Below are 16,084 nucleotides of genomic sequence, written 5' to 3'. Positions count from 1 at the left end.
TTAAAGAATGTTGATTATCTATTTGAGATAACATCCCAATAGCATATTTCCAATCTTGCCTTAAATGATATATTAATCCATTTAGTAATTTTTAAACCTTATATTAGAAAAGAAAGCATTGTTTAGGGGACTGATATCTATCGCTATCTAAAACTATTCATGATAACGTTTATCTCTGACCTATGTTCCCAATATTATATTACCAATCTTGGTCTAAATAATATCTCTGGAGTCACTTATCATTTTCTGGAAACTTATATAATTCAACGATTACACCATTACTTAGTCTAATTAGAAGTGAAATATTCATACAATTTTCGAACGATCTGTGTAATTTTGAGAAATGCAAATCAAGTTGAGGTATATTAACTCACCTGTACATAGTTTTATAAATTATAATTATCAATAAATTCATAAAACTCCCAAAGATTCTACAAATTATATATTATAATAAATATTTTGAAAAAGAAAAGAACATAAAAATATGAATAAGAAGGAAACGAGTTCTAATATATTTCATTTTCAGGTATATAAAAATATGTCTATATGTGAAGAATTTTAAATTACAATTATTAGTAAACTCATAAAATTTTCGAAAACTCTAAAAATTGTATTATAATAAAGATTTCGAGAAAGAAAAAATGCAAAAGTATGAATAAAAAAAAAGGAGTTCAACGTGTTTCATTACGAGACACAAGATCGATTGATCGATGTATCGCAGGAACCGCTTACCCAGTCGTGACTAACCTCAGAGCTGTTGTGAACAATGGCGACGTTTCGACGAAAGTGACATTTTGACGAACAAATGTGTTTTTACACTTTAACGTTAATCTTCTTTTGTAGATATTAATTACGCTCGTTAGCTGATAAACCGGCGGGGATACGTATTTTAGAATGGCTTTGAACGCAAACGCGTTGTCCAGTGACATAAGCCGAAGAAATCCACAGGATGAGTACGAGCTCATTCAGAGGATAGGCAGCGGAACGTACGGAGATGTTTACAAGGTTCGTACGCTCATGCATTTTTTTATATTCGCCATTGAACTCGTTATGTTTACATACTATTCAATTTTTTATCGCAGGCCAAAAGACTTTCCATGAATGACCTCGCTGCAATTAAGGTTATCAAGTTGGAACCAGGTATGTCCTTCCAGTTTTTTAAACTGTTTTTTCTAACCACTCAAGTTTTAATTCACTAAAGATTTTCCAGAATTAACATTGATATGAGTGATCAATTGCATTCTCGATCTATTTCTATGATTAAATAAAAGTTGATTAACTGGGATTTCAAACTGCTTCTTTATATTGCTTTTTGTAACCAAGTCAATATTAGTCAAACAATGATTGATCTACATTTTGCACCATTCTTTTCAACTTTCCTTTTTATGTATTTTTAACTTTTCAGTAAAGAATATATATTTGAGTAAAAGCTTACAAGCTTATATCTTTATGTTTTTATAACAATATATAAAAAGCTCATGAATATATATTAACATATCTTTTCTCATTGATTGTATTTATAAATTGTATTTGTTAATCCATGATTATTTATTTTATATCTATACACAAATAAAATACATTTTAATTTAATGTTCGATAATTTTAGTTTAATGTTAATGTTTAATTTAATATTATTAATGTGATGTTCCTTTAACGTACCATTTAAACTTTGTATCATATTTTTAAGGTATCAAATTTTATACACACAGTAGTGTATTGAATGTTTTTATTGATAAATATAACAAGACTGCAAAGAATGAATAAAAATTTATGTGATATCTATATTATTTAAATGTTTTAGGGGATGATTTTGCAATAATTCAACAAGAAATTTTAATGATGAAAGATTGTAGACATCCTAACATTATTGCCTATTATGGAAGTTACTTGAGAAGGGATAAATTATGGATTTGTATGGAATATTGTGGAGGTGGTTCCTTGCAGGATATATATCACAGTAGGTATTTTATTATCACCATTATGTAATGTTTTAATTTCTAATTAACATGTAAACAGGAAGTATTTATATTGGAAGCACATTCCTGGGATATGTTGAAGTATTAAAAAATATTTTAATATTATAGTAACTGGACCATTATCAGAAATACAAATAGCATACATGTGTCGAGAAACTCTTTTGGGATTGGCTTATTTGCATAGCATGGGAAAAATGCATCGTGATATTAAAGGTGCCAATATATTACTGACTGAAGCTGGTGATGTCAAACTAGCTGACTTTGGTGTGTCAGCACAAATTACCGCAACTATTAACAAAAGAAAAAGCTTTATTGGCACTCCCTATTGGATGGCACCTGAGGTACCTTGATACTCTCAAATAGAGACCCTTTATAGAGACCTTTATGGAGACATTTATAGAGACCTTTTAGAAGTCTACACTTTAAACTTCTGTAGGTTGCAGCTGTAGAAAGGAAGGGTGGTTATAATCAACTTTGTGATATTTGGGCTTGTGGTATTACTGCAATAGAATTAGCTGAATTGCAACCACCTATGTTTGATTTACATCCAATGAGAGCTCTTTTTCTCATGTCCAAATCTGGTTTTAAACCACCTACGTTAAAGGATCGTGACAAATGGAGTCCAACATTCCATAATTTTGTGAAAGTTGCTCTAACTAAAAATCCCAAAAAACGACCGACCGCCGAAAAATTACTGCAGGTTATTTTCTTCTTTAGAATATGTATAATATACATTGAAATCGTCCCCAAATTTTATGGAAAATATTTTGAATAGAAACTTTCGTTTCAGCACGCATTTTTTCAAGGAGAAATGAGTAAACGTTTAGCTCTAGAATTGTTGCAGAAAGTATCGAATCCTAGTCATATGTTCACCGATTTAGAAGCAGATGAAGATGGAGCTGTACCTAATGTTCCACAGAGGATAGCATCGCGTCACACCGCGAGACCTAGACCAAAAAGTCCTATACCACAATTAGACACTGATGGTAAACACAAATATATTCAAGTATATATTCTACCTTTTTTGCAAATACGAATTACATACGTGTTACAGACCAAATTAATCTTGATGGAACGTTACAAAGAGACGCGATTTCTCCTTCTGTGGATGCTACCCCATCTTGGGATATCATGGATATTATGAATAACGTCAAGGTGATTTCACACTTGATAAAAAATATTTTTTATATTTTTCCTATATCATATAATAAGATATTTAAAATAATATTTCTATGTTTAACTATTTAGTCTGTTCATAACTGTGATGTTCATCCGGATTGTGGTATCGGGTCAGCGTTTGAAGACGTACAGGAAAAGTAAGCATATTTAAAATAAATCTATTTAATTATGTAAATCGATATGTGGTCCTGGAAAATTCAGGGAGGGGATGCTTTAAGATCCTTCCACTAATATGGTAATTGCTGTTTTGATTTCCTGTCTTTTAAACAGGATAATAATTAACGATTACTATCTAATTAATTAAGATTTTATATAAATTTTAATCTCGTTACATAGTTGACAACTGTTTAAAGCAAAACAGCAATTTTGATCTAACAAAGGTCGAGATGCATATGGCACGTTTGCTTCTGCTTTGTATACAGCGCATCGACTATTAATGGTGACGAGCGAAAAGTAAATTTGTAAATTTAACATTTCCAAAAATTTAATAACCCAATATTATTTTTGAAAGATATTCAGATATTTTTTTTAGCTTATTGCAATTATTTGCATAATTCTTATCCCTTGTGTCATGTAAAAATTAATGGAAAAAATTTATGATGTTTTGATTGCCTTATATTAATGATTCTGTAGTCTTCCTAGACATGATATAGTTTATCTTTGTATCAGTACTGTTGCCGCTAACGTTACAACAGATACAACAGATAGTAAAGAATCTCATCAAGGCAATACAGACACAGAGATATTTCATATGAGTTTAAGGTAATGAAATACAGGTAGTTTGGTGTGAAGATATGATACAGTTTTGAATTGTTACCTAAGAAAATTTGACATTAATATTATTCCAGATATATAAATAAGTTAATAAAACTACAAGCAAGATGGAATGACATTTTTTATTTAATTTAAAGTATATATATTATGATTTTTAAAGTAGACTTGCATGCTATATAAAAAGTGACTAAAAATCTAAGGCATGAAGCTAGTGATTATAGATTTTTTCTTTATATATATATATATTTTTTTCGTAGATACTATAGTTTATAAATAATTAATATTTTTGTTTATTTATATTCTACAAATGATTGATTTTTTAAAATAATACATATTACATACAAAGTATGCATGTGATGATTGGTATATAAATTAGTTTAAGTAGTGCATGATTGAAATGAAAGTTCAAAAAAGTCTTGATGTATTCACTAGTACTGTTACGTAAGTATTATTATCACACTTGTATATTTTATTTTTATATAAAGATCTTTTTGTCTTGTTAAATTTATTTCCATATCTTTCATAAAAAAACATCATTTTAAAGACTGATATTTTGTATATGTTTCCATAATATTTTATGCATTCAGTAATTGATGAATGATGAATAGAAAATAATATGATTTAATGAGACACAATAAAATTTGGCATGTTTATATACATATATTTTATTCAAATTTGAAATTTATAATCTAATTGTTATTATTATAAATCCTAATCTTGAATTAGTATAGCATCTTGAAATTATTGTTCATTATCCTTATATTACCTCTGATCCTTATCCGAATTTCTCGGCTCATTTTAATTCTCGTAGCTTTAATTTCTCTGATCAGTTTGTAATTTTAATAATTTCTCCCAACAGGAGTCTATTGCAGTACATTGATGAGGAGTTGTTGCTAAGGTATTGGCAGGTAACCCTTTTCCCTTGCACCTTGCACCTGGCACATATATTTCCTAATGCCTTATATTAAAATCTTCTAGTTTTTCAGCAGCTTCTTACTAACTTATTAAAATGTACTTAACGATTTTTTGTTTAATATCTTCTCTTTTGCATTTTATTTGATGCATCAAAATTGATTAAAGCTATTTTGCATTATGCATTTCTTTGATTCTTCCTATTAGTCACCTTTTATTTATATTCCTTGTACAACTTCCTATAGATATAAATATAACTCAATACATGTATATAAATATGGTAACTTTGGAGTCTATACTTTGAAAGTATGGCTCTTTAGCAATAGATGCTTTTAATGTTGTTTATTGCATGCAACTTCTTTCTTTCTTTTCTTTTTTTTTTTTTTTTTTTTTTTTTTGTAGAATTAATTTTTACAACTGTTAACCATATTGGTGGTGGAAGTTTATATATCTGTTACAGAGAGATTAAGATTTTGAACATATGTTTCAACTATATTTTTGTAATTTAGTAATGATAAGGAATCAGCTGTGATAAAAGCAAATGAAATGGTATCTAATTAATTGGTTGTGCTAATAAGTGTTACTACATAATATGCCTTATTTATAATTAAACATAGTCATGTATATTATTTTGATTAAGAACCATTGCCCATATATTCCCCATAAAATATAAGTGAATCACTTTATGTATAAAAAAGTAATTATATGAATACATAGACAAAAAGTTCTACAGGATTAATAACAAAAAGAATGTGTAATCGTTTTATAGTATATGATTATAGTTTCATGTGTGCAGGGGGAATGCAATGTCGATGGTTGGTGGGCATTGCGACCAGCTATATTCCCTGCAGTAAGTAAATGATAAAATGTAATAGTAGGCTGTTTCATCTATTGGTTGTACATACAGTTCGGTTGTTTTTGTTACTTTTAGCTGAAAGTAATAATTGCCTTTTAATTAGTACAAATTGTTTATGATAATTGTTTAAGTTTAGTTTTAAATAATTCATTGATACATTTTATTTGTAACAATTACATAGGATGCTACAAAATTAAATGTACATAAAATTCATGGGAAGTCAAATATTTTAAAGAGAACCCATATATAATTTCGAAATAGTATTATTTTAGAGTCTTTCCCCTAACGATTGATTTATTCATTGATAAACATTGTATTAATAAATTCAGTTGTACATTTGCTTAAACATATCATTTTTTCTAAGCACCAATTCTTATAAGACACACTATATTCTTCCAAAAACACCTACCAGTGCTTATTAAATAATTACTAACAATCACTAAGTATGATAACAAATGCTTTAATATTCCATGATTTTGTACATGTTGATTTTACCTTCTAACATTTTTTCATTGCATTTTCTCGATTTCATAAACAATGTTTCTTTTAAATTCTTGACTAATTATTATTATTAATACATATTTCTCAATTATTATTTAAAGATTATTTATAATTTACTAACAACAAAGTAGCATTTGTTTTTAGAAAAGAAAATTTCTAATACACTTATCTTCATTGATATATAATAATATTTCTTAATAAATGCTGGTCTATTTATTCTTTTCCAGAGCTACCCTTCCTCTTGGAGAGTCATCAAATGATTGTGAAGTGCATTGTCCATATTATAATATGTCAGGTAAGCACATATTCTTATAACTATTTTCTACTAAATTATGCAGTCATTTTATCAATATAAAATACTGCATGAGATTTTATGTATATTAATCTTTGCTAATTATTTTTTATAAATTTGTGAAACTCAAAACCAATTGAATTAAAATGGTAAAAGTGTATTAGTTTCAAGTTACACATCAAAGTAGTTTGATAGTATTAAGTGATTTGGAAATACTGAAAATTGAAAAGTATCAAGACAATAGTATAAAAAATAGATTCGTTGCTTAGGATCACAAGCAAGTCCCAGGCGCCATAGCTCTGTGGATGAGTTGTATGGTCTGGTGAACAGTGCTCAGTCCTTAGCTGCTGTCAATGGACAACGTCAACGATCCCTTTCTGACAGTGGTCCTAGAGAAGAATCTCTCCAATCAAATGGTGGGAAAGCACTCTAATTCTTAATTTAAAACTATAGATTACAATTTTTTTCCTAAGAGGACTCCTTAATGTGAATTTCTATAATTCTACCTCCACTTTCAACCTACACTACTAGCATGCTTCTAAAATTCGTTTTTCTTTTTCTAAAATAGTTATATTATCAATTTCAGTACATTAAAAATAGTTCGTTTAATCACTAAACCAATTTTTTGTAGGTCAAAATGAGATGCCAGATGAAGGAGAGAGAGAAAGTATGAGCCCAGATTTATTATCTGATACTCCTCCTGTTCCACCAAGAAGAAGGGACAGAAAACGCCATACACCTCCTAGACCAATCAGTAATGGATTGCCACCAACACCCAAGGTTCATATGGGTGCATGTTTCTCGAAAGTTAGTTCAGTCTATCTATCTTTATCTCATTCCAAATAATCATAAAAAGTAATAATCTAATTTGTATCTGGAAAAATATTGGAATCTTTGTATAGGTATTTAATGGATGTCCGTTAAGAATACATTGTACCGCAAGCTGGATTCATCCGGATACGAGAGATCAGCATTTATTAATCGCGGCAGAGGAGGGGATTTATAATTTAAATTTAAATGAACTTCATGAAACTGCAATAGATCAATTGTATCCCAGACGTACGATTTGGATGTATGTCATTAAAGATGTTCTCATGTCTTTATCGGGTAAGATATTAATAATATAAGGTATCATTTTGTAATTATTATATACGCAATACTGATTTCGAATTGTAGGAAAAACTCCGCAATTGTATAGACACGATTTATTAGCGATGCAAAGCAAGCAAACTCACAGGTTTTCATTGCATATGAACAAAATATCTGAGAGATTAGTACCTAGGAAGTTTGCCCTAACTACTAAGGTACCAGACACAAAAGGCTGTACCAAGTGTTGTGTAGGAAGAAATCCATATAATGGGTAAGTGAATAAATATTATATTTTTTCTTTTATGTAATCCATTAATCCATAAAATATTTAACGCAGGTATAAATATTTATGTGGTGCAATGCCGACCGGAATATTTTTAATGCAATGGTACGATCCTCTTAATAAGTTTATGCTGTTAAAACATTTCGAGTGTACACTACCGACACCGTTAAACGTATTTGAAATTATAATTACACCCGAAATGGAATACCCAATGGTGTGCGTGTCTGTGAAACAACCATATCAGCAAAATAAATTGAAGTTGGATTTAATTAATATGAACTCGGGGGCAAGTTGGTTTCACAGTGATGAATTGGAAGATATGGATGGTTCTGGTATCTTTCTCTTTGTTATCCCGTACTAATTAAGTTTAAAAAGTATACTTGTTATTATTTGCTCCCATTTTTACAGCCACTGTGATACCAAGAAGGGAAAACCTTCATGTTATTAATGTTACACAGCTAGAGAAAAACGCAATATTAGTCTGTTATGATAGTAAGTAAAAAAGGATCCTTGTATAATATTGTTTGAAGATCTATAATTTATTTACCCTTTCGCTTTATAGATGTAGTGAAAGTGGTAACGCTACAAGGAAAACCTAGGTCGAGCAGGAAGCATATGTCAGAGTTACACTTTAACTTTCAAATTGAATCCATTAGTAAGTTTCTATTTCTTTTATTAGTAACGTTTTTACTTTGCTATATTTATAATAAGTTTTTTCATAATCATTTTGTTGCTTTCAGTTTGCTTACCTGATAGTGTACTAGCATTCCACAAACATGGCATGCAAGGTAGAAGTTTCAAGAATGGCGAAGTTACACAAGAAATCAGTGATCCGAGTAGGACGTACAGACTACTTGGGTCGGATAAGTATGTGTCTGTTGTACAGTAATAAATTTTTATACATTTTAAACGTTTGTAAATGAAGTAATAAATTTTAATTTTTTTTTCGATAGAGTTGTGATGCTGGAGAGCCATTTGGTTCAATCAGGTACACTGACTGAATCCGAAGGCGCGGATTTGTATATACTTGCTGGACACGAAGCCAGTTACTAAATTATCTTCCAACTATAAATGTGCAGACATATAATGTATCGCAAGTGACTTGTGATTCCCACTGACTGCGTGTAAAGTAAAATGTGACTCAGAGGCAGTGGTCGATGTTGGTAAGAGAATTGTTAATTATCCTGTTTTAAAGTGCATATGGATAAGATCAATGTACATTAATGTACACACATACAAACACGTCATTCGTCACTGTTGTCCATATAGTCATTGCTGCATAGACTGGTTATTTGCCGAGAGAAAAAAAGAAACTTTTTAACGAAGACGTATTTAGAATTAGTGGTCTTCGAGGTCTGAATGAAGATCACGATGGAACAGATTATTAGAAAGAAGCACGATATATTTAAAGTAATATGTAAATTTGCCCTTATGCCTGGCAAAATAAAGCTTATACCAATCGGAACTTCTCCCAAGAAACATGTGTGCGATCGCGAAATTGAATATTCGCGATCTACTTTTCTCGACATTCGTTATTATAGTAAATGTCTAGTAAATGATAGACACGAAACTTGATTTTAAGCAATTTTTTCCATTTTTTAAATTCATCTTCTTACATTCATGGATCTTGAACAATGCGAACCGCGCATATATAACGATATTTACTTGTAGATACACGGATACTTATATTTTTAGAATAATTTTTAGATAATATAAAAGATCTTCACAATATTGGAAATAAATTAATTGTATAATCGTAAACATCTCGTCTAAACTTTGTACGAGCCATAGAAGATATTTGCCAAAGGTAGTTTAAGTAGATTAATATATTCGAACAAGTAAAACAGAAAGCAACAAAGACAACGATTTAAATACAAATTAATTATCGTGTATAAAAGTATATCTATTAAACGTCAGTCCCAAATATATATTTTTCTTGCATGAATAGAGGAAAAAGGGAAAAAGAACAAAATATAAAATTGGAACCCATATATTCGATACAATATAATGTTCTGTTCTTTTGTATAAGTTTTACTTTGGTAGGCATCGGGCCTTTGCATCAAAGTTATTTTAATAAGACATTGCGTTCATCAGTGTCTCTAATTTTGGATGATTGTACTATGAATATACAGTAGAAATTGCAAATAGTTTATGATGGGGCAATCATAAATTATTTATTTTAAGAAGTATATATGAAAATGGTCTTAATGATTAATTCATCTGAAACAATCATTTTTAGTAGGTATCATAAACGATTTAAAATGTATGCACCATGGAATGCTTTATGTTGTATAATTAATTGTCAAGCTCTAATATTGATAATTAGCGATTTAAAAAAGGAATTAAGGTCGAAATTCCTGCTCCATAATTTTCTTCTGAAATATGGCTTTAGTGGATATATATTATAAATATTCGAAACAATTTCTTCGTATTGTACATGAATTCAAAGTTTAGGAGCACGGTGTGTCTATATATATTATATATAAATTTCAATTAACGTCTTACTTCTTCAAGATAATGGACATTAAGTGCATTTTGTGTGATGGGTATTAAGACTGGGAGAAACGCGATTTCTCATTTGCGAAAGACTTTCTTAACACGTGAACTGTGTATCCAGGAGGAAGAGTGCTGGATGAAATAGAGCTTAAGGATCAATGCAAATGTTAAACGCTGAGTATTTATTTCCGCTTCTTAAAATTAATTTTCGTTTAACATTTGAGATTTTTTTATATCATCTGGTATATACAACATAATATTTTACAAATATATAAAATTTGATTTGCATCAGTGATTTAATTAATATTAGTATCAGTTGATATCATGTGATATTTCTATGGTGTCTTTGTATGATAAATACAGAGATGAATAACGTAGTTTGTATTTGTAATGATCAATTACTTAAAATATTCAGAACAATATAATTATTATTTATTTATAGATTAGTAGACATTTTATTTGCATTCGAGATTATTTTTAATGATATTCAATTAGTTCTTTTTTTGGTATATGGTAGCATAAAATAAATGTTTAAACGACCAATTTAAATGCATCTTTTTACGAGTAGAAAATTTTACATCTTTGCGCGTAATAAATAATATTAAATAAAAGACAAATTAGAATTAAAAAATTTATTCTTGTTCTTTCCAAAATTTAAGTTTTTTAGTGTTGCATGTTAAATATTAAAAAAGAAAACAGAAATGAAATCAATTTAAAGACTGCAATTTGCACGTTGCAGAGAATAATAGATCTCACTTCAAGCGTTATTTTAAAACTAATAGTTTTTATGAAAAAGCCTATAAAAAAAGATGGTCAGTTATTAGTAATATTTAAACAAATAAAATATTTCATGATAAAGATTTTAGTAATTACTATTGCTTATTGCAAGTTTAAGTAGTTAAATAAAATTAAAGTATTAAAAAAAAATTATGAATACTTTTTACATAGTTTAAAATTTATTAGGATAGTGATTTATATTTTAGTATTTTAGTATTATTATCGCAAAATACAATACTATTTATATTGAATATAATTTGGCCAGGTATGCTAATAAAATAATGTAATGAGGTCATTAAGAATCGATTATATGATAAAATGAAATATTTTAAAATAATTAAATTCAACAATGTCTTTTAAATGCCATTTAGTAGATTTTGCGAGTATCTGGCACTTTTCCATCCATGTCGATAGCTTGCAAACCAAAGTAATTGATTTGCAGTGGCAAGAATGAAATGTAAATTGAGCTAGGAAGGATTGACAGAGTAAAATTATCTTGGAAATGTTGAAATATTTTGGTATTTTATATGAAGATTCGCTGTGTAAATAGAAAGTAGGATTACTAAAGAAAGTATTATGCTATGAAAAATTTACTATAATAATGTCATTATAGTAAATAATATCTGACTGCTTATTGTTTGTGGTAAATAATTATGTTATATGAATGTTGTATCTATTGCTAGCAGCATAAGTGGTGTAATTAAATTTTGATCACAAATTTAATTCTCTTATTTGAGAAATATTTTTTCAGCTATTAGATTTCTTCTTACAGTGTTTTATTATAATTTAAAAAGAACAAAACATGTAGATTATGTGGTTGTAAAGTACCAACATTTTTACCACTTATGTTAAGACAAGATTGAACACTGATTTAATACTGATTGAATACTGATTTATCCCAAGATGCAGCAAAATTGTGCTTGAAACATTTTATGCTGACAGTCTATTAAATGGAAAGAATTGAAACGATCATGTGTTCAAAATATGTCCAGGATAGTAAACTTTACCATTTTAAATATCACTCTTGTCTTGCATATTACCTTTAGGTATCAATTTCTACATACTTATTCAAATGTTCCATTCCAAATATAATAAAGTCTATGAAATAGAATTTATTCGTTCATCATAAAGCTCTTGTATGCATGCACATAGTGCACAAAGTGATAATTAATTACTTTTTAAGTCTTATTGTTAAATGTAGTGTCACATTTGAATGCTGAATTGAAGATGATTCTTAAAATATCTGCAATATTAATAAGTTTTTTAAGAGAATATATATAGACATAGCTTTAAAGACAAGAGAGATGTTTTTTCAGGGAATAAGATTAAGCAGGTCAATGCGTCAGTATATTTACACGTTTGTGTCAGCAGTTTAGTATGCAATTACAATCAGTGCTTGAGCAATCAAATGTGAAATTGTTTAATCAAATTGTATAACAACATGATGGAGAAGTCTAGTAGAGTGTTATTCATGTAAATTGGTAGGATTTGTAAAGGAAAGGTATATAAAGCAATGTCTTCCTTGTATTTGCTATTAAGCATGTACCATTAGGAGATATTGAGTGCTTGCAATGTCGGCATTTAAATGAAATTTTTGTACATTATCTAATGTTTCAATTATGCTCGTTGTTTTATTCAAGTTATTAATCATTTTTCATCTCTGTTATTCAATAGATAAATGTTCATAACATTCTTTTATATAGATTTGTAAGCATTTGTAAGCATTCGAATGCTTCTTGTTAAAAAAATTGTTTCAGTATATCTTTTAAATTGTACAGTACACATTTTGTTCATGTAATTAGTATTTTCTCATGTTTTAAAGATAATTTTGGGGCAAATGTATAATGGTGTGATATAGATTACTAGAATCAATGAAAGATAAAAAATCTATATGCTTTCTAGGTATTCAAGAATGTATGTACATTACATGTATAAAGATATTGGGTTGACAACTAAGTGATTGCGGATTTTGCCATCACCACCTAATGATAAAATCCGCAATCACTTAGTTGCCAACCCAATACACTACTAATTTTTTATACACGTATGTTCTTTTGATTTCATTGATGTGTAAACATTATTGCGTACAGATTCCACATAAGGAAAAGATTGAATTTTTATTTCAATAATGTCGTAAATAATGACACTGCAATGTTACCTGGCAAACTTTTATATTATTGTAAAGACAATAATTTCATTCATGGCATCAAATATGTAGTGCGAAACGCATATACAAGAACACTGACTAAATGCAACAATATTTACACTAACTAAACAGTGAAAAAGAGTATTAGGAAAAGAAAGAGAAAAATAATTATAAATACTTCATGACAGACCAACTATTAGGAAACAAAAATTTAGAATCAAGAAGAAAACATAAGAATTCAGAAACATGTTACACATGCAGATTTTACATATCCATGTTCTACTTATGACCACGAAATTTTAGATTCTTCAGGAGTGTTTCTGTTGAATGTAGTGCATAGCTGAAAATATTTAATTTTTATTGAATCTTCGTGTATATGTATGCTGTGTGTAAATTGAGCATTATGAAATTGCAACAATTGATTTTATGAAAAAGATCTGTATCTTCTATATTAATATTTTTTATGGAATCACCAATATTTCTGCTGTTCAATTCACACACAATGTAGATTTCTATAGCAGTAGGACAAATAGTACAGCGATAACATGTACCTGTCCATATTGACCAGATCAATGGCTTTGCCTCTATTTACGAATGAGGAATATAAAATTATCTGAAAAAATTACAAGATTATATTTACAACTGTACAAAAAGCAAACATTTGTTGTATGTCTTGTAATCTCTCAGATCTTATATTCTATACAATTTCTATTATTTTCTAATAACAATAATATTATAAGTAATCCTGAGAGTGACATGAATAAAATTGCAATCACTTGATTATTTTATAATTTATTTCTTAATGTAACAAAGGAATGTTCTTGAGCTTGAAAAATTATTACTATTGTCTTTATTGCTCTTTACGTATAAATAATGCTGGATTAATTAGGAGAAATTGCAAAATCACTCTTGGGATTCATAGATCATGGATTTTTACAGGTGCTCTTCCACGATATCATTAAGTTATGTTATCAAAATTGATTTGGTTCTTTGTTCAGCTATGTATTATGTTTTCTATTAAGAATGCGTGTAAGCAAAAAAAAAAAGAATATTTTAAGAGGCAAGTTGGTGTTGTAAGAATGACGATACGACTTAGGGAGAATGAGACAAAAGAAAAAAGAGATATATATATAAATATAAATATATGAATATATATATTTAATAAAAATACTCTTCGGAGAAGAAATGTAAGTTCAAAGAAGTATAAGGATTAGCGTGAATAACGATGTCGTCGGGATTTCGTTAGTTTGCGCTGTTTCGTGGGAGAAAAGGAAAGGGAGAAACTATAAGAATTGTCAATACTGTCAATAGCGCATTATTAACCAAAGCTTTAGCTGCGAATAGAGACGATGATTTAATGAGAATATTCTTGCAAACGAAATCGTAGGAAGAGGATGTGTCGTTGTCGCATAAGTGAATTTTTGTAGATTTAAGTAGCATCTCCATGAGATGCTGTATAAAAAAGCAAAAGGAAAAGAGATAACGATCTCGTTAAATTTCTTTCGTTCGTTTGCAACAGCGTTTTCCAATGCTTCTTACGAAGAAGACTTTTCATAACAATTAGACTGCGGATTTTTATGCAATCATAGGATATTCGATAATGTAAAAATGCTCAGAACGCATATAATAAATATCTTTTTAGGTTCCATTTTTTCAGTTGTGACCACAAAAATTTGAATTTGCGTAAACATCCTCAGCCTAATAATGACGTCGTATTCGTGTTTCACGGAACTCCCAAATTTTGTATAAAACCTATGATTGGTGTTTTTATTATTTTTTATATTATATAAATAAATTATACATTAAAGGAGTTCCTAAAAAGTTCTAATTGGAAAATGCTGATGTCTTCACCCTTTTGATGCAGCAGAAAGTTGCACGATCGGTCTCCATTATCCAAATCAGTGTTGTCCTCGAACAAAGCTTCTTGTATTGTTTTGTCGTTGCTGGAGTATCGCTTGAAATAAAGAGATTAACGAACAAAAATTGCGCGGGGATATTCAAAGTAGACGTCAGTAGATGGCACTCCAGTAGCATAACAGAGACAAGATGGGGGAAGTCCCTTAATCTGTGAAGCTTAACATTGGACAACATTGATTTCAGTAATTAGCATACGATAATCCTGTAATTAAACGGAAATGGATGACTCGAGACGATTTTTATGCCGAAAGGATCGTATTTAACGCACTACTTTCCCTTGTATTGTTATACAAGATGCTTTCTTGTTAGGTAAACGAAATAACGAATCTTAATTTATTCTTTATATTTATATTCGTAACCTCAACACTAATGGAGATTTGAAAGAAGAAAGTTCTTCTAAATAGAGAGAACTCTCATTCGAGATAATACTAAACAATTAAATGTATTATATAGTTACTACAGTTGTATATAATGTGTATAATGAACGATCGTTTCTTTTTCTTTTTCAGTTCATTGAGTTTTCTATCTTTTAGTAATTTTTCTTTCTTCTTTTTCTTCTTCCTGTATTTTTTATACACGTGCAGTATTGCAAAGCTAATTTATGAACATTATGTATCATTTACTCTCGTATCTGTAAACATGACTAGCCGAAACTTCTTGTAAATAGACATTTCTCGTAATAAAACCTACCTGAAGTAATCAGGACCTGATCTTCAAATTCACCTTCGGACCCTTCTTACGAAGTATTTCAATGTGAAAGTATGACAATGATTTTAAATAATGGAAACGAAAACTGACAATAATCAAGTTGATTTATTGCAAAGATACTAGATCATTCGCATAGTGCGATTGCAAATAAATCATAATCTCATTTGCATCATGAGTT

At 29.2% G+C, this 16,084-nt stretch overlaps 1 protein-coding gene across 8 annotated transcripts; it reads left to right on the top strand.

Annotated features, from left to right (window-relative positions):
* Positions 1-741: 741 nt before the first annotated feature.
* On the top strand, positions 742-15,897 carry LOC126924814 (mitogen-activated protein kinase kinase kinase kinase 5). Of its 8 annotated transcripts, XR_007713705.1 has the most exons (22): positions 742-1,005; positions 1,083-1,140; positions 1,802-1,957; positions 2,085-2,317; positions 2,413-2,676; positions 2,767-2,962; positions 3,031-3,131; positions 3,225-3,292; positions 3,825-3,917; positions 4,789-4,827; positions 5,638-5,691; positions 6,426-6,493; positions 6,760-6,906; positions 7,122-7,297; positions 7,393-7,597; positions 7,667-7,850; positions 7,917-8,194; positions 8,271-8,354; positions 8,425-8,517; positions 8,603-8,729; positions 8,816-9,025; positions 9,132-15,897. XR_007713705.1 is itself a non-coding variant. In XM_050739701.1 (21 exons), exons 1-21 carry the CDS (start codon positions 895-897, stop codon positions 8,913-8,915), a joined length of 2,835 nt encoding a protein of 944 aa, XP_050595658.1. In that variant the 5' UTR covers positions 742-894; the 3' UTR covers positions 8,916-15,897. The 8 variants fall into 8 exon arrangements, 7 of the variants coding, with proteins under 7 accessions (XP_050595658.1, XP_050595662.1, XP_050595659.1 ...); XM_050739701.1 differs by having other exon boundaries at positions 8,816-15,897; XM_050739705.1 differs by lacking the exon at positions 3,825-3,917 and having other exon boundaries at positions 8,816-15,897.
* The last annotated feature ends 187 nt before the right edge of the window (positions 15,898-16,084 follow it).

The sequence above is a fragment of the Bombus affinis genome, chromosome 15 (genome assembly GCF_024516045.1).
Source record: "Bombus affinis isolate iyBomAffi1 chromosome 15, iyBomAffi1.2, whole genome shotgun sequence".
NCBI classification, from domain to species: domain Eukaryota; kingdom Metazoa; phylum Arthropoda; class Insecta; order Hymenoptera; family Apidae; genus Bombus; species Bombus affinis.
This window is presented reverse-complemented; position numbering and strand designations above follow the sequence as displayed.

Bases quoted from the DNA above. Each gene is read 5' to 3' on its own strand.
- LOC126924814 (XM_050739701.1), top strand. From the start codon at position 895: ATGGCTTTGAACGCAAACGCGTTGTCCAGTGACATAAGCCGAAGAAAT. The intron at 4,828-5,637 runs GTATTGGCAGGT...TCATGTGTGCAG, and splicing joins GATGAGGAGTTGTTGCTAAG to GGGGAATGCAATGTCGATGG. The intron at 8,730-8,815 runs GTATGTGTCTGT...TTTTTTCGATAG, and splicing joins AGACTACTTGGGTCGGATAA to AGTTGTGATGCTGGAGAGCC.